The following is a 19,034-nucleotide window of genomic DNA, read 5'->3' as shown; positions in this document are numbered from 1 at the left end:
CTTAAATCTGTTTGGTTATTAATTCCGATTAGAATTATAACGATGTTGTTAATGAGGTTTATGATATTAAAGAAATTTAACTCATTAAATCTTTGTTACCTTGGTAACAGGAAAACAATGATGTAAAATGATTTATTTTGTTTTTTAATGCTTATAAGTAAAATATTTAATATTTTATTTTTATTAATATTAACTTTACTTAGCATATTTAGCCAATATTTAAGGATGTTGATTATTCATTTTTATTTTAGAGATAAGAATATTATAAAGTATCAAATATTAAAAATAATGCCATCAAAAAATTATAATATTTTTCCTTATTATTTAATTTCTGCTTAAAAAAAGAATTTATCTCGATCCTCTAACTGCGTAAATGAGTGATTGTCAGTCAACACTGAACGAACGCTTCAGCTGTATCTGCGTCTACAGTAGGGGTGTATTATCTCAGGAAAACGTTGCAGGAAAGAGATCCTTTCAGGCTTTAATAGTTACTTAGCAATATTATTCTTATAATAATGAGAATAACGAACAAAGCGTGGTCCAGTAGTGGAGGGCCTTGACTAGACGGTGTAGAGCTGATGTACATATCGAACATCGGTTATCCTGTAACAATTTAACACCAGATAAATTTTTTAATTTATATCCTGTTCGTTTTTTTTATGTAATAGTAATTCGTTTTACGCATTGTTGAAATTTTTAACTACTCTTTAAAAAACAGTTTAGTTAATTTAACCAAATTACATTATGTCGGTGTGAACAAGTGTTATCGAACATCGATAATCTCCAGACAATCATCTGTCGTCGAAAATATGAAAATAAAATTTGTATCTTTCTATTTAACATAATTAGTCTCTTTAAACTGTATTTATATTTTTTTTTTATAAATTATACTTTTCTTTGCTTTTCAGTAAAGTACAGTAATTTATTTGCTTTTACAGGGAAAACAGTAACGGCTGTTGATCAAGTTGATTTTAAGCCAACTGACCTCATTAAGCTAATGAATGATTTATAAGTAACTCTACGTGGAATCTCGATTTTATGAAAAATACGAATTAAAAGTTTAATTAATAATTCAAATTACTTGTTAAATGTGTAATATTAAAATGATAATAAATAGAAAGTAAAAAATGAAATTAGCTATTTTAATGTATTTATCAACTTTCCTGATTATTAATAATGTAGCTTTCAATCTGTTTTGTTTACATTTTCTTCTGTTCTTGAAAAAAAAATAAGAACCTTTTTACCGATTTGTTTATTATTATTTTTTTTTCAATATATATATATTTAGAAATGTAAGTTTTTAAAATAAAGAAATTGAATAATTTCGTTGATTTTTCTTAACATGCGACCGATCAAAGCGCTGATTTAGATTTAATTTCAACATAAGATACGATTTAAAAACATGGTGTAATAAAAATAATCGCAACCGGCATTCCTACATCACTGCCTAAAATATACGAACCGCAAATAAGACCTAGATTGCGTATGGCGATAAGCTATTGCTTTAGAGTTGCGAATTCACCAGGTACAGTTGATGCCGATTACCGAGGTAAAATTAAAGTAGGTGTTATTAATTTGGGCGATAAAGATTTTACAGTGCAGTGGGGAATGTGAATCGCTCTAATGATAATATCTAAATACAAACGCCTATCCTTGACGGAAAGCGAAACACTAGATGAAACTGAAACGTAATAGTAAAGGAATTGGTTCGACTGGTCTGTGACCTATACAGATAAATTTATCATCAAGGCCGAGTCGAATATAATCTTCATTTATATAAAACCAAGATCTTGATTTTTATTCTATTTAACATTAACAACAATTATAATGTTTATTTATATAAAACAATGAATATATTTTCTTTGCAAATATTTGTACAGAAAAGAATCATTAATGGCGCTCGGGAAAGACGGCAAAATATGTGAATCTTGTTTGTAAAAGGCTGTTTAGTGCATGAATTTTATATATTAGAGCGAGTGAGCGGGGCTTAGGTCACCTGATCAGAATGCTGGTCTCTGATTGGCTGCTGTGCGTCAAGCGGTCATCTATATCTGCTGTCCCTGGATTTGATTCTTGTTCTATCCGCTTGTTAGGGTGTTTGTGTCCGCATACTGACAAAAGCGGTTTTTGGCTATTTTTTAACTGTTTGTTGGAACGTGTTAATCTAAAAATTCTCTTCAATGTTGGTGACAAGAACCTCGTTCTGAGTTTTTATATGCCTTTCACGCTCTTGCCAGTAGTTGGTAATGTTTTAGATAAGGTAATGTACTTCCGTTTGAATGAGCGTTTTTAAAAAAAAAAAATTTCCTAATTGACTATCAGTTTGGCTTTGGTTCTGCCATGGGCAAACAGGGTGCTACTATATGCGCAAGGTATTATCAATCCTCCTCTGAATATTCCAATTCAAATTGCTAATGCGGTTGCAATTGCTCAGTCGTTGTAAAATCACTGCTTATGGATTTTATGGTCGAATGAAACTCAAGGAAACAGATCGAGTTATGAAAAGGTAACAATTTTTCGGGTACGGAAACTATCTAATTTGTGGATTCCACACGTAATAACCATCAACAATAAAAAGAAATGTTCCGGCACGATACTAAGTGTTTCCATTAATATGTCCTTTTTGACATATCGGGGTTTTATTCTGATGAGAATCTTTGATTCGAGTAGTACTCTCAGTATATTGCAAAGAAGACGTTTAATGCGTTCTTTGGTGTAGGGTTTATCCATTTGGTAGCAGGGGTGAATTTTAGAACCATGCACTCATTTATGAAGGTATTTTCGAGGCCATAATTCATTTTAAACATTATAGTAATACTTTTTTATGAAACCAGTGTCTTCTTTTTATTCATGTGATTAAAGAACTGTCTCACGAGACGCTGTTCAGGTTATCTGTTGTCCGATAGCTGTCTTTTTACACTAACCCAATTTGCGTTATATTGCCAGAAACAAAATTGAAATAATTTTAATTACATTTATGTAATAGGTATGTAAATTAGCTTCATTTACTTAAGATTATCACTGTTCCGTTCCTATTTGAGGCGACTTATGATGCTCTATGGTGTCTACTAGCGCTGGCACGAGAGTCAGGCTCATACATTCACTCAAGTAAGAATGTCGCCGGGTGCAGTCATGCACATTTAGTCTAAGGTGACTTACTGGTCAAATGTGACCGTTCTAGAGTCCCATTTGGAGCGGTCATGATTTGTTTAATGTAACATTTCATTCTAGTGCAGAATAGTTTTATTTTGTATTCTGAAGTCTAATGTGGCTTACAGTATTAATTGATAATGTTCTATTGTATAATTTTGATTAATGTGTCATATTATTCGTTAGTCGAATGTGACTTTTATTTTCGATATTCAAAAAATTTCTTATGTGACAAATTAAACGAAACATGAAAAATTTTGCGAAATACAGGAATCAATAAAGCCTATGATTAGAAATAAAGATGGCGGATTTTGTGAAAATAATTTCCATGAAAAAATTTTATGAAAAAAATCAGGTCGAGTAGTCGTAAAAAGTCGCTCCGTTTATATCATGAGGCGTTGGAAAAGTCACTGTCAAACGTTGATTCGCGGCTTCTAAACAAGGAAAGTAAGGTAAAAGAAAAGCAGAGGTCTAACGTAAAAATATGTCAGATTCATGAAATAATACACTGGTCTTGGCCATATATGACGCACTGGAGACTTACAATCGACTGGGTGGAAACCATGATAACCACCCAATCATCTTCACAGAACTGGAATGTATATATATATATATATATATATATATATATATATATATATATATATATATACAATACGTATATATATATATTGTAAAGGTTTCCTAAACAAGGTCAAGGAATTAATATCCATGATGGAATGAAGGATTTAAAGGAGAACGGCTCTCTTTCTCGGAATAGTCCAGTGTCTTCTTTGTATCTGCTTCATGATAATAACGCTCGCATTACGTTCGGTCGTCGCCTCAATTATCATTTTAAAGATGAATTGATTTTTCTACTGAAGGAAAATCGGTTTTTATCGATGCTTAAAGTTATTTTCTTAAGGTTAACGTATCCAATCCACTGATGATCCGATTACCTAGGAAGTTTGTTCTTGGAACTCTCATCTTTGTTAATGTGGTTGTTGATTAAACAGAGCCGTTTACTGTTTACTGTTGACATATTAGACGAACTAGTAAGATGACAGCTAATGCTTACGAAGCAATAATTATTAGTCTAGAAATCAACATTCATATAGATTTAACCGGGGCCTTAAGCGGAAAATTGATTTGGCTGTTCTGTGACAATATATTTCAAAGTGATGTTTGTTTTTAAATATATAAGGTGAAAATCATCACAAGTGTTCAACTTTTTCATGTTTTGTTTTGTTTCTAGTGAGGAAATTTGTTGGTTCTTTATTCCATCTTCCTCCCTCATTTTGGAGGGCTTCAGAGGGAGGCTCGATTGTAATTCCTGAAATATCTTTTGTGTAGATTTGCTACAAAATCTTCCTATCCTTTGAAGAACTAAATACAATTCTTGGACAACTAAACTCTTGGTTAAATTATCATTTTAACTGTAGGTTTTTCTTTGACTTTCGCTCATTCTATAATATGTTCCGTTGTCCCATATATTTTTCCTATAAGTTGTTATTACAGTACTTTTTGTTACACTTTATTCGTTTTTTTCTATTATTTTAGTTAATAAAAGATTAACTATGACGCTATTAGGGGTTACATGTAAGTATAATGGATCCTGAAGCGATTCTTTGTACTATATATTGGGAAGCTTTCTGTAGGCAAAAATGAAGATGATCTTACATATAATCATATATTGGTTATATACATATATCTTCATGTTTGTAAAATAAATCTACCGGTAGAGGGTTTAAGGATAAATCGGGTATTTTCGAGTTAAAGACAATACTCAAAAAGAGTTTTATTTAAATAGAAATCAAAATGGTAAAACGTAAGCGCATGAAATTTCAAGTATATTGTGTTGAGTTTATTAAACCGCTTTTCCGGATAGAAAATATTTAAAAATGTATATATTTTTCTAATTTCAAGCGATATTACTTTAAAAGTTTGTAAGTTAATCGTACAAGAGTCACACACCATAATAATATAGCTTTCCGTAAGAATAACAAACATCGTTCCAGGTTTACTAGCAAAAGCGACGAATGAATTCATTCAAATATATAATTACATTTCAGAATTCTACGGCAATCGAAATGCAGTTAATATTTAGCACTACAAGCCTTAATTCGGTTCACCAATAATGTCAAAAGAAAGCCACCCTAACTTTTACTTCAACTGACATTATTTGCTTCACATTCATAAGAATAAACGGGATAGATAATGTAAAGTAAGAAAACTTTTTTTCGATAATTCAACCATACAAGTTCGAAGTTTGTCCATGAGGATTAGATATGGAAAAAAATTGAAAATTTTCCGTAAAGTGATTGTTGAAACAAATACTAAGTTTTCTTTCCTGTGTGTCACAATTATAATAAAATATTTGGGGTTTTGTAAATAATAAGAAAAAAACATTTTTTTTTTAAATTGCACAATATAGCGAAATTTAAACGATTTACGTTGTTTTCATCAAACGTCTATTTTTATCTTCTTTAATGCAGGTACGCTTTTAATTATGCGAAATACACGTCAGTACGTACGTTCTGACGTCACACAGAAACTATTCAAAATGGATATAGAGATATTTAATATGTACATATCTTTTACGTAAGAAACGTACTTTATTTTCACAAAAATCAGTATAAAAGGAGGTGCTGCAATAATTAATTTACGATTTGCATCTGCTGCGGCTAACTACTGAAGTGTATTGGATTTCACGTAATTATTATTTTTATTACGTTACTGCTAATATTAAACATATTTAATATACAAAATTTATTAATATTATTGCAATAATAAAATATGATTTTATTTCATAATAATTTAATATTTAAGTTAACATGATTATTTAATTTATATCTTATTATTTTTTTAAAATGTTTGATGAACATTGAAACGAATACATAAACTTATATATATATATACATACAAAGTTTATATATTAAAGAAAACAATGAAGCGGAATATACACAAGAGTAAAAAAATTAAAATGGCTGACACGTCAATATTGCAATCTTAAATTTTTTATTAGTCCTCAGTTTTATCAAACGATATTTTATTTCATGAAATATGAAGTTGTTCTTTGAAAGTTAAATTACTTCTTATTTTATTTCCTTATACGAAGTAAAAAAGTATGTGATCGGAATAATTTCGGTTTTCAGAAATCAACGGTAATATGCGTTTTGACCATCCCTATATCCATTTTGAATAGTTTCGGTATGACGTCAGAACGTATGTACTGACGTGTATCTCGCATGACTGGGTGTATCTCACATAATTAAAAAAGGATTAGCCGTAGAATGTTGAAATGTTGTATTTAGGGCTGCTTTAAAATCTAGTTCAGCACTTTCATTTTTTGATTGCAATCGAGTGCACAAAAAGTGTCCAATAAAGGCAAAACAAAAAAAAATTGGATTTTAGAATTTTTCGTAACTGCAGTAATGCTTTTCAACGATAATTGCTTCCGGAGTTATAACCAAATAAAAAATTTAATTAATGAAATATTTGGATTTTACAAAGGGAAGGCACATCGGTTCGAATCCGACTTCATTTTTTTTCTTTTACCTTTTTTTTTAGATGGAAAATTAAGAAGTTATTTATGAAATTTTTATGGTGGTTGCTATGAAATTCCACCACATCTCACCCCTATTACCAATTCACTGTAAACGATTACCTTATTCATCCTTGTTTGAATCTGTTATTCGATACGGCTTGACAACATGGAGATCAGCCGCCGAATATCTCATAAATAAAATAAATTTTATACAAAATAGGGCCCTAAAAGATATTGCTCGTTATTATTCTGATAAAAATTATGACACCAATTTAAATAATCTTACAAGGTTTCTGTTAGCTAGAGGTCTATTTAAATTCTTAATTATTTTTAAAACTTTTACAACAGCGAATACAGGGTAAATCTAGAAAGTGGATACAACTAGTTAATATCCACTCCTTGAGTGGATATCCACATGAATATCCACTCCTTGAGTGGATATTAACTATACCGTAATTAGGTACTAATAGGATTCATGTTGGATTTATACTGGCAGTCCAGATAATTAAATCATAATTGTCTGGACTGCCAGTATAAATTGTAGTTATTATTTTAATGTTGATAATTATTATAAATCAATATAAATGTATAGTTGAATGGTTAATGCTTAGTTATTTATTTTCTGCATGTAATTGTTGCAACAAGATATTAATTGTGTTATTAGTTGTTGTAATTAAGTATAGTTTTGTTTCTTAAATATAGTTTTAGTTACTAAACCTAATAAATAACAAATATTTAAGAAATAATTTGTTCATTAGTTTTTTAATATATATTTTAAATTTGTTAAATTAATTTTTATAATTGTACTACTATTATAACTATTAGAAAAAAAAAACCTAATAATATCTTTAGTTGTTACATAAAAATTGGTTATTGTATTAACCACTTAATAATAAAATAAATAAAAAAATATATATATATAAATATAATAAAATAAAATTTTATGTACTTTCGTTAAAAAAAAGTAAATATATATATATACATTATTTGTTGAAAATCTATCGATAAATAAACGAATTACTGAAAAAAACATGGGAACATACTTTTCTGCCGGATTTCACCTACGTCGTTTCTAAAAAATATAACAATTAATATTTTTAAAAAAATTTTATTTTATTAATATTTTAAAAATATTTTAATAGATAAACAAATTTATCTAATATTATTATTTATTTAAATAAAATAGTTCAATATAGGTTTATACATTGCTTTTCTCAATATAATTATTTAAAACATATTTTAATTATACACTTGAAAAAATATACAACTATTTGATTTTGAAATATGTAGAATAAAAATATTATTTATTGCTGATTACGAAGAAGTATGAGAAAACAATAAACAATTATTGATCTAAACAATACTAATTATTGAAAAAGAGTTAAAAGAAACATACCATTTAAAGATAGAAAATTCCTTTGAGCATAATAAAATAAATGCCGTGATGAGTTGGAAAGGATTTATATATATTTAAGTTATGTCTATTCATAAAAATGAATATTATTAAAAAAATACTTTTAATTTATTGTACTTCTAAATTTTACTAAAATAGATGTACATGGTTTTATATTAATAATTATTATTACTGGAAATGCCTTCCAATAAACTTTATATACAACGGGTCGTGTACTACAAAGAGACGAACAATAATTGTACAAAGGACAGAAATTACCCTAATATTAACAATGAAAAATCATTAACAAAATGAACATTACGGAACTTCAAAAAATTTAACTAACTTTTAACTTTCCATTTACCCCTTTTCAATTTCCCAATTTTCAGATTTACCATATTCCTTTCCCACGTTTTCCCTCTTCCGGCCCATTTCATTCCAACATATCTCATTCTATTATTTCTTTTTAACATTTCCTTTTCCCACCTATCCGCTTTTCTTTTTCTCTTCCTCCTTTCCATTTTGTTTTCCTTGTTTTCCCTTTTTTTTTCTTTCCCATTTTTCCTTCTTCTCTTTTTACCTTCTTCCCGTTTACTTTTTTTATTGCATTTACGTCTTACAGATAGCACTGTTTTTCAAAAAAGCATAAGTTTACCTGTTTCAGATGTATTAACTTAGGTATGCAAATAGTAGGCATATAAAAACACGCGCGTATTCGAATACAACTTCGATTCAAAAATTTCAATACAGTTGGTTAAGAACGTTCGGAGATTTAAATTTTGACAAACGAATATTTTTATTTTTATTTATGTAGATGATCAATTTATTACTGAATTCTTTAAAACTTTCTTGTATTAAAATTAACTGCTTTATTGATTAATTAATTATACCTATATTAACAAAGTATTGATTATTAATTTCACTTAAAATATCATGCTGTTTATAATTATTTATTACGATTAATGATTTATGCGGTTGTTTAGCGGCAGTTTATACTTTATACCGAATCGCTTTATTTTATCTCGAAGAACCGGTAAATCTATGAGCATACGTATCTTAGATTAATTTATGCTACAATTATATAAATTAAAAGATTATAAATACAAAAATAAAATACAATATGTCTGTTTTTTTGTTTTTTTTTTTAGATTTTTAAACGAAGAGAAAATGGTTTACATTAAATTGGTGTTAATAATATTACTTTCTGTCGTTTACTATAATGAAGGTAAATAATTCTAATTTATATTAAAAAAATTTAAATAGTAGGAAAGAAAACCTTTAATCCCGCAACACAAAATCAAAGGAACGGAACAATTATTAATTTCTTCTATCATAGTTCTAGAAGAGCGATCTCATAACGATTTTGATCGCGAACCCCAAACACGCAAATAATTATTAATTTTATCCCATATAATATAATATAAATATATATATATTTAAATGTGTTGTCAAGAACCCAGCTATTTATTTATTTGAAACAATATAGCAACATTGAAATTACATTTCAAATTTATATTTTGCGCCATTTGAAATTTAATGTGACCATTTGATTGTATTTGTTTGGCAACATCAAAAAATGTGGTTTGATGTCCTCGTTACTGCAATTTGAAGATCTGGTTTTAAATTTAATTTTTTTCTATATTTGGTATTAATTGCTGTTATTACAAAAAATATTTCCAATTCTACCCACCAATTAGATAGACATTTTCCTTCAAAATTCAGATTCTAATATTGTTTTTTCTTTCGTGTCGATTATATACGACCATTACGGCGTATACATAAATCGTATACTCGTATACGTAATGGGTTTAGTTTTCGCTGGGATTGAGGAATAGACTTTATATTTTTGAATTTTATTTAAGGGAAAATGATTTCCTCAATTAATTTGATTTCTCTTAGTCATAAATTACATTTTCTCATTTTCACCATACTCTAATTCCCGTAAAATGTTTTTTTTTTCGTTTCTTTATTCATATTCTATTCCTTGTAATTCGATGTTTTCATTACATTAAAATTAACCATTGGTTTTGCATTTAGGAAATTTCATTTAATAGTGAGAAATAATAAGCTCAATTTCTTTAGATTTTCTTCTTCAGTATTCTTTTTTTTTTAATACCTACGTCTTAGTTTAACCGATTTGTATAGAACGTTGAATGATTACTTTTGATTACGATGCATTGCATTTTATTTAATTTCGGTTATAATTTGTCAACCCGGACACCATATGTTCCGTATCTCATATATTTATTTTGATAGAATAATATTTTACACAACTCTTTTTTGTACGCATACATACTCTATTGATGCATTTAATTTTCCACCTAAATTACGGTCTGTAGAGAGCCAAACCGTCATTAGCCAGTTAGTTACATATTTTTCTCGGCAAACTCGAGTCTATGGTAGTTACAATTGAAGAATCTAATAGTTTTTCTTTGCGAAATGAATTTATTGATGTATTTTGTTTGGTTTCAGCTAAAGACCAAATTGCTATCGATATAAAAGAAACATTTTCTAGTAAAATAAGTAAGTATTCTTTTTCTATAACTGTATTTCAATTATTAAGCATATTATTTTATTACTATTATCCTATCGACAGGAAATTTCTTCTTTATTTACCTACAGAACCAATTAAATAATATATATGTTATGGTGATTTTGATTAATTTTGGTGTTTATGCGTAAAAACGGATGAATTTGATTAATCATAAACAAATTTTGGAGAATTTAATACCAGTCTCTTTACATACTCTCCATATTAATATATTTTACATATTAAAATAACAACCATAAATAGTAATTACTGAATTTAATATTTAAATAATCAAAACATTACTGTTAATTAGTTGAAGTAAGCGAGCGAAGTGTGGCGGGTTATGTTATGTTAGATAATCATAATCTAAACAAACAGAACCTACGAAAGTTAATATCGGCTAATTAATGTTAAATATACAAATTATATATATATATATATATATTATTCTCAAAAATAGGAGGTGATTGATTATATTCAACAGTAATTATGCGTAATCAGCGGATTAATAATCAAATATATCGTAACGTGTACACCTGGAAGTCGTTACATTCAGATGTATATATAATTTTAATATATAAAGAAAGATTTAGGATAGAATTGAAAAAATAAAATATGAATGATGCATTACGTAAAATTTTGTTTGGGTTTCAAACGGATGATTTTCACGTACGGCTAAAAATTATAAATTCTATATGTTAAAAATTCTATTTCGTTTTACTAAAAGGGACCGGGTTGATTTGTATTTACCGGCTGTTTTTAAATAAACAACAAAAAAATAAATAAAGAACATAAATAAATTAAAAACAAATGATTAAAACGTCAGGAAAAAGGCAAATATTTATATTAGGAATCACAAAAAAAGTAATAATTGCAATATTTACCCCAGTAATATTACCAAAGAAGGTTGAACTAATATACAAATCCAAACAACGCCGGTACAAGCATGGAAATAGTTGTTGCAGAAAAACAATTCGGCTGTATCAAATATCGAAATGAGATTTACCGTCATAATCATAAAAACATTGCCGTGGGGTTTAAGGAGTGTTAAGCGACCAGATTTTTGGGAAACACAGGAAATACGTGGATATTCAATATTTTATAATTCTTTGTAATCTTGTCTTATTTAAAAGGAACGACTTCTACCCACAGTAAAAATGAGAAAATCTCGTCCTTTCGTTTCCCAACCAAATATTGTTAATGGAATCTTTTCAGGCGTTCATTCAAAGAATCAGTAGTGGCATCAAGTAATCGTCGCGTTTATGTTTCTAGACGATGAACTACTCGTGCGAAATCTAATGTAAATCTAGTGAACATGTGTGAGCACTCCCGCCAGATCTGTGGACGATCCGCTTAATGACGAATTCAACTGTGTGGACTTTTTGAAACCGCAGCTCGAACATCTTCAATATTTTATGGAATACCTATTCACCTTACAACGTCTGTAATATTTTTTTTTAACCTATATCTTCATAATTGCCTACCCACGATATTATTGCAAACGTCGTATTATCACGATTACATGAAAATGAACGTCACCCGGGTAGCTGTTCGTTTATAAAAGTAAGGCTATTATAATCTATTTCCAAGCGACCGACATTCTTTTCAAAATTTCCTATTTCATGGGAACATTGTGATCTCCGATTCCAAAATCCCAAAGCGATCAGATCTTCAGAGTAACGCAGGAAATACCTGGATGTTCAATCTTTTGTAATTCTTTATAATCGTGTCGTTTCAAAACATTCTCCTACTTATTGAAATGAAACAACTTCTACCCACACAAATAAAAATTTAATAAAAAAAACATTTAATATTCTGATGGGTACTTCTTACATGAGAAAGAGTATTATCGCTTATAAAAGTATAGTGTCAAGTCGCTAATCGATTACATCACCCGTTCTAATGAGATTAATAACAAACTTTATATTTTGCAGTTTCATGCAACTATATATTTATGTTGACATAATCTAAACATATAAATAAATTTACTGTACCAGATAAAACAATAAAATAAATAGTTTTTAATTAATAAAGCTACTGGATTTCTTATTCTTTAACGTGGGAAAAGATTGCAACAATTCTTCTTCTAGAAAAAAGTAAATCTTTAAAATAATTTTAAGACCATGTCTTTTTAAAATTTCGTATTTTTGAACTGAATCCACGAGCATACGAGGAAAGATTTTTTCTTCCGTGTACAAAATTCTGAATTTCCAACTAAATTAATCCATAATTGCACCTCACATTTATTCCTTCTGATAAATTATTTAAAAACAACTTGTTTACTGTTTGTTTCTCTTTAGCACATTTTTTAATCTTCATCATTTCATATTTTTAATGCTTACTTTGGGTTTTACCTCGGGTTTTAATTTGACGACATTATGCAAATTACTGAGCAGATTTTTTTCCTTCTTATAGTGGATGTTTTGTATTGTAATGGCGTCGCCTTTTTTAATTCTTCGAAATTAAAAATGATTAGATTTCCTTTTTTAAGCTCGAGTTAGAGGAAATCTGTTCAGTTAAGATAATCTATATGCATAAAACGATAATAAAGAACATAAAATTTACCGCGAAAATTGTAGGCTATATACGAATAATGGAAACCATTTTCTAGAAAAACAATTTTCTGCCGGTATCGAACGATGAATTCTTTGTTAGGTTCTTCTACAATGGCCTCTTTAAACATGTGAATCTGTAAAATTAACAAATTCAGAAATGAATCTAATTTATCATCCTGCGAATGAAATCAAATATGTTACTTGCTGTGATCGATAGGATATATCACTATGTTTTCACAAACAGCTCTTTTTAGGAAACAGATTGTTTCTCCTGTAGCAGGGCCTATCTAAGGTGGCTGCGGCGTCGTTGAATCTATCTCCTAGATGCCGTCAAAGTGTACTTTTTCATTTATTGTTATTTATTCAAATGACCGCTCGCGAAAAGACTACAAAAACGATCACATGACTGAAAATCTGATCGTTTATTTAGAAAAGATTTTCAGTTTGAAATGAAATGAAAAGAACCGTATTTTGCTTAAAAAAGTCATTGGTAATAACTATTTCAGGTAATTTTGAATAGAAAATGAAATTTCTAATTTTTCCCCTATGTAAAAACAAAGTTTATTGCAGTTTTATCCGCATTAAAGATAAACCGGACACATTATCCTTGTTATGTCAATAATGTTTTTTGTCAAAAAAGAAGAAACAGATTAATAAAATAGTTTTCGTTTTTCCCTTACCGCCTTTTTGTTCTAAGTTACTTACCACTGAAATGACTGAGGATTATAAGTCTGTTTAAAATTTTAGATGTTATTGTACTTTATGTAAATACATATTTTTTATTTTGCAGCCACATATATACAATTTGAAAAAATAAGTCAACGTTATGAAGATGATTATCTTAGTTACATGATTTTTCAAACTCAACCTGAAGTAAATAAATTGAATAAAAATTGTTTGAATTGTATTCGAGATTTTGTAGAGTATGAAATAGGAAGGTGGATAGAAATTGAGCCACACCTACGTCCTAAGGTTGCGACTGACACGATATCAATAGGACAATATTGGCCCGTATTGACAGATATATATACAAACTATCAAAGGTATACTAAAAAAGTGCAGACATGGATCACAACATGTTTGAGTACTTCAACAAACGATGTTACGAAAGAATTTGAATCAGGACCTTCATTTCAAAAAAAAAAACCATTAATATCAAAGCGAAAAAGTGAAAGAATGGAGGAATGTATATATCATTATATTAATAAAGGTAAGTATAATTAAACGTAACGTTAAGATTATTTGTCAAAGAATAGAGAGATCATTTGGTCCGCAGATGTTGACTGATCTCGATAGGCGACTGAAACGACCTGTCTACCCAGTTCACTCTTCCGTTAACTAAACCATATGCGGTGTCGATCGTACTTTAGACGCTGTAGGCAGTAATACAGCGCGTTTGTATTTCTGTTTATTCATTCTTAGCTTTACCGTGTAACAACAAAGCGATACGCACAATTTACTTAGCTACCTGAACTTCAGTTTAATGTTTTGGATCTCAGCCCTTAGATAAGGTTCAATCTGAATTTATATATATTTTCCAGTTACACCAGTAATTATCTAAAATTTATAAATTCTGAATATTTTCATGATTTCGGTACTTTATACACCGTACTTATTAATAAAATCGGATCTAAAGTTTTGGACTCGTGTCGTGCAAAAATACAAATAATTAAATTCATTTAACAAATATTAAAATTAAAATTCTATAATACATAATCGGATAGTACTTCAGCAAAGCTATTGACGCTTAATCAGAAAAACAAATAATTTGTCAGAGCCATCTCGTCAAAAAAAAAATCTGGTTTAAAAATTACCTAAATAAGAATCCTGAACTTCAAATTCGTTGACTGAACTATCACTTAAAATATTAGAATTTATTTTCAGCTAAGAGTAATTAATAATGTAAAAGACCATCCCATTTTGGAAGTCGTTGGCATTCTAATACTACTGGTAAATAACATTTTGGATGGATTTCGAGGCTAGGAAGACAATTTAGGTTTGAGAGAGACGTCATCGTTTTTATCTTCAAATTTGTTGATTATGAAAAAGTACATTGAACGGTGAATTCGTACTGTGAATATTTTACCCGTAAGCAGGATTTTAATAAGTTTCATTAGCGATCAATCAATAAATTCCGTCCCAGAATATTTATATAACAGAAATTCTAACCTATAATAGAAAGATGCTACTAGTAAAATATTAATTATAAAAGAATCGTGGGTTGCGTTTTTAGTGCTGTGATTAATTATTGCTCATCCTGACCTCCGTAACGGAACATATCCGCCTTCTGAAAATCCTCGTCTTCACTTTACCCACTCAGTTACTAGCTGTAACAGACTTTATGAAAGATCGACTTTTCGATTACCAAACCTGATTACCTACCGCAGACATCAATCTAGCATCTTTCACGATGCCAAAGATGCAAATGTCTGGACAGGTATTTCCATCAGTGTATTCTTTCCCCTTTACTGCCCCCCTTGTTTTAAGCTTCTTGGAATTTCGAACATCTACTTTAATTTGTGGCTCTCTCAACTAACTCAACTAACTTAAATTTTTAAATAATAAAAAATTTTTCGTGTACAAATTTTATTCGGCATGAAACCGTTATTTTCACGATTGAAATTAATTAAATTATTATCAATAAAATGAATTTATAACGACATACTTTTCATACCCGATTTAATTACGTTTACCTATCTTGAATATATTTTTCAGGTATATTGATTCTCTTTGGCGCGAGTGGTAGCGTCGGGCATTCAATCCGGCGATCAGGGGTTCGAATCCCGGTCAGGCACGGCATTTTTGCACGCTCTACAAATAATTCATCTAATCCTCTTAAGCAATATCTAAACATTTAGTGATTTTAAAATTATTATACGGAATAATTGAATATTATAGTGAAAATTATAGTGTATCCTTAAAAACGGCAACGTCTTTTTTTATTTATCGGAATATATGTACATTTGATAATTTTTTAACATTCTCTACTAATATCGATTTCATGATCGATTCTGATGAGACGAGATCGGTTATATTTACGTGTACTGATTTAGAAATGTATACGTATAATAAAATAATAACTCGGTTTGACCCTTTGAGTGCATTAAGAAATACCACTGCATCGATTTTAATTAAACTTTGCAGATTTGTTACTTAAATTTGTTTGGTTATTAATTCCGATTAGAATTATAACGATGTTGTTAATGAGCTTTATGATATTAAAGAAATTTAACTCATTAAATCTTTGTTACCTTGGTAACAGGAAAACAATGATGTAAAATTATTGATTTTGTTTTTTAATACTTATAAGTAAAATATTTTATTTTTATTAATATTAACTTTACTTAGCATATTTAGCCAATATTTAAGGATGTTGATTATTCATTTTTATTTTAGAGATAAGAATATTGTAAAGTATCAAATATTAAAAATAATGCCATCAAAAAATTAAAATATTTTTCCTTATTTAATTTCTGCTTAAAAAAGAATTTATCTCAATCCTCTAACTGCTTAAATGAGTGATTGTCAGTCAACACTGAACGAATCGCTTCAGCTGTATCAGCGTCTACAGTACGGGTGTATTATCTCAAGAAGCGTTGCAGGAAAGAGATCCTTTATAATAATGAGAATAACGAACAAAGCGTGGTCCGGTGGTGGAGGGCCTTGACTAGACGGTGTAGAGCTGATGTAGGTATCGATCATCGGTTACCGTGTAACAATTTAACACCAGATAAATGTTTAAATTTATATCCTGTTCGTTCTTTTTTATGTAATAGTAATTCGTTTTACGCATTGTTGAAATTTTTAACTACTCTTTAAAAAACAGTTTCGTTAATTTAACCAAATTACATTATATCGGTGTGAACAAGTGTTATCGAACATCGATAATCTCCAGACAATCATCTATCGTCGAAAATATGAAAATAAAATTAGTATCTTTCTATTTAACATAATTAGTCTCTTTAAACTGTATTTAGATATTTTTTTTAAAAATTATACTTTTCTTTGCTTTTCAGTAAAGTACAGTAATTTATTTGCATTTACAGGGAAAACAGTAACGGTTGTTGATCAAGTTGATTTTAAGCCAACTGACCTCATTAAGCTAATGAATGATTTATAAGTAACTCTACGTGGAATCTCGATTTTATGAAAAATACGTATTAAAAGTTTAATTAAGAATTCAAATTACTTGTTAAATGTGTAATATTAAAATGATAATAAATAGAAAGTAAAAAATGAAATTAGCTATTTTAATGTATTTATCAACTTTCCTGATTATTAATAATATAGCTTTCAATCTGTTTTGTTTACATTTTATTCTGCACTTAAAAAAAAAAATAAGAACCTGTTTTTAATTATTTATTTTTACAATAAAGATATTTAGAAATGTAAGTTTTTAAAATTAAGAAATTGAATAATTTCGTTGATTTTCCTTAACATGCGACCGATCAAAGCGCCGCTTTAGATTTAATTTCAACAATCGATACGATTTTAAAACAGGATCATATAAAAATAATCGCAACCGGCATTGATATATTACTGTCTAAAAAATACAGAGCGCAAATAAGACCTAGATTGCGTATGGCGATAAGCTATGGCTTTACAGATGTGAATTCACCAGGTACAGTCGATGCTGATTACCGAGGTGAAATTAAAGTCGGACTTATTAATTTGGGCGGTAAGGATTTTACAGTGCAGAGGGGAATGAGAATCGAGCAAACGATAATATCTAAATACAAACGCATATTCCGGACGGAAAGTGAATTACTAGATGAAACTGAACGTAATGATAAGGGTTTTGGTTCGACTGCTGTGACCTATACTGATAAATTTATCATCAAGGCGGCGTCAAATACAATGTTTATAAATGTAAAACCAAGATCTTGATTTTTATTTTATTTAACATTAACAACTATTATAATATTTATTTATAAAAATTGATTAATATATTTTATTTGCAAATGTTTATATAATAAAGAATCATTAATGGCGCTCGGGAAAGCGGGCTAAATATGGGAAGTTTGCTTGTAAAAGGCTATCTATTAGAGTGAGTGATCGGGGTTTAGAACACGTGATCAGAATGCTGCTCTCTGCACACTGATAAAAGTGGTTTGGTGCGCTTTGGTGTCTACTAGCACTGGCACGTCAGTCAAGCCCATACATTCACTCAAGTAAGAATACCGCCGGGTGCGGTCATGTACATTTAGTCTAAGGTGACTTATTGGTCTAATGTGACCATTCTAGAGTCGGATTCCACTTGGATCGGTCATGATTTGTTTAATGTAACATTTCATTCCAGTGCAGAATAGTTTTATTTTGTAGTCTGAAGTCTAATGTGGCTTACAGTATTTATTGATAATGTTCAATTGTATAATTTTGACTAATGTGTCATATTATTCGTTAATCGAATGTGACTTTTATTTTCCATATTCAAAAAATGTCTTATGTTACAAATTAAACGAAACATGAAAAATTTTGCGAAATACAGGAATCAATAAAGCGTATATTTAGAAATAAAGATGACGAATTTTGTGAAAATAATTCCCATGAAAACATTTTTTAAAAAAATCAGGTCGAGTAGTCGTAAGAAATCGATCCGTTTATATCACGAGGCGTTGGAAAAGTCACTATCAAACGTTGATTCGCGGCTTCTAAACTAGGAAAGTAAGTTAAAGAAAAGCAAAGGTCTAACGTAAAAATATGTCAGATTCATGAAATAATAAACTAGTCTTAGTCATATACGACGCACTGGAGATTTACAATCGACCGGGTGGAAACCATGATAACCGCCCAATCATCTCCACAGAACTGGAATGTATATATATATATATATTGTAAAGGTTTCCTAAACAAGGTCAAGGAATTATTATCCATGATGGA

The 19,034-nt window shown here is 29.2% G+C and overlaps 1 protein-coding gene across 4 annotated transcripts in view; it reads left to right on the top strand.

Annotated features, from left to right (window-relative positions):
- LOC142333964 (uncharacterized) overlaps window positions 1–17,395 on the top strand; it is a 28,568-nt gene extending 11,173 nt beyond the window's left edge. Inside the window, exons 1-5 of one of the 4 annotated variants that reach the window (XM_075381615.1) lie at window positions 5,699–5,841; window positions 9,218–9,294; window positions 10,542–10,592; window positions 13,945–14,364; window positions 17,171–17,395. In XM_075381615.1, coding sequence (XP_075237730.1) covers window positions 9,237–9,294; window positions 10,542–10,592; window positions 13,945–14,364; window positions 17,171–17,274 — 633 coding nt within the window. In that variant the 5' untranslated portion in view covers window positions 5,699–5,841; window positions 9,218–9,236 and the 3' untranslated portion in view covers window positions 17,275–17,395. Of the gene's footprint in view, window positions 1–938; window positions 1,134–5,698; window positions 5,842–9,217; window positions 9,295–10,541; window positions 10,593–13,944; window positions 14,365–17,170 lie in introns of those variants that run through there. The other 3 variants (XM_075381616.1, XM_075381614.1, XM_075381612.1) reach the window with 3 other exon arrangements.
- Window positions 17,396–19,034: the final 1,639 nt, after the last annotated feature.

Source organism: Lycorma delicatula, chromosome 13 (assembly GCF_047948215.1).
Source record: "Lycorma delicatula isolate Av1 chromosome 13, ASM4794821v1, whole genome shotgun sequence".
In the NCBI taxonomy this organism is placed as follows: domain Eukaryota; kingdom Metazoa; phylum Arthropoda; class Insecta; order Hemiptera; family Fulgoridae; genus Lycorma; species Lycorma delicatula.
This window is presented reverse-complemented; position numbering and strand designations above follow the sequence as displayed.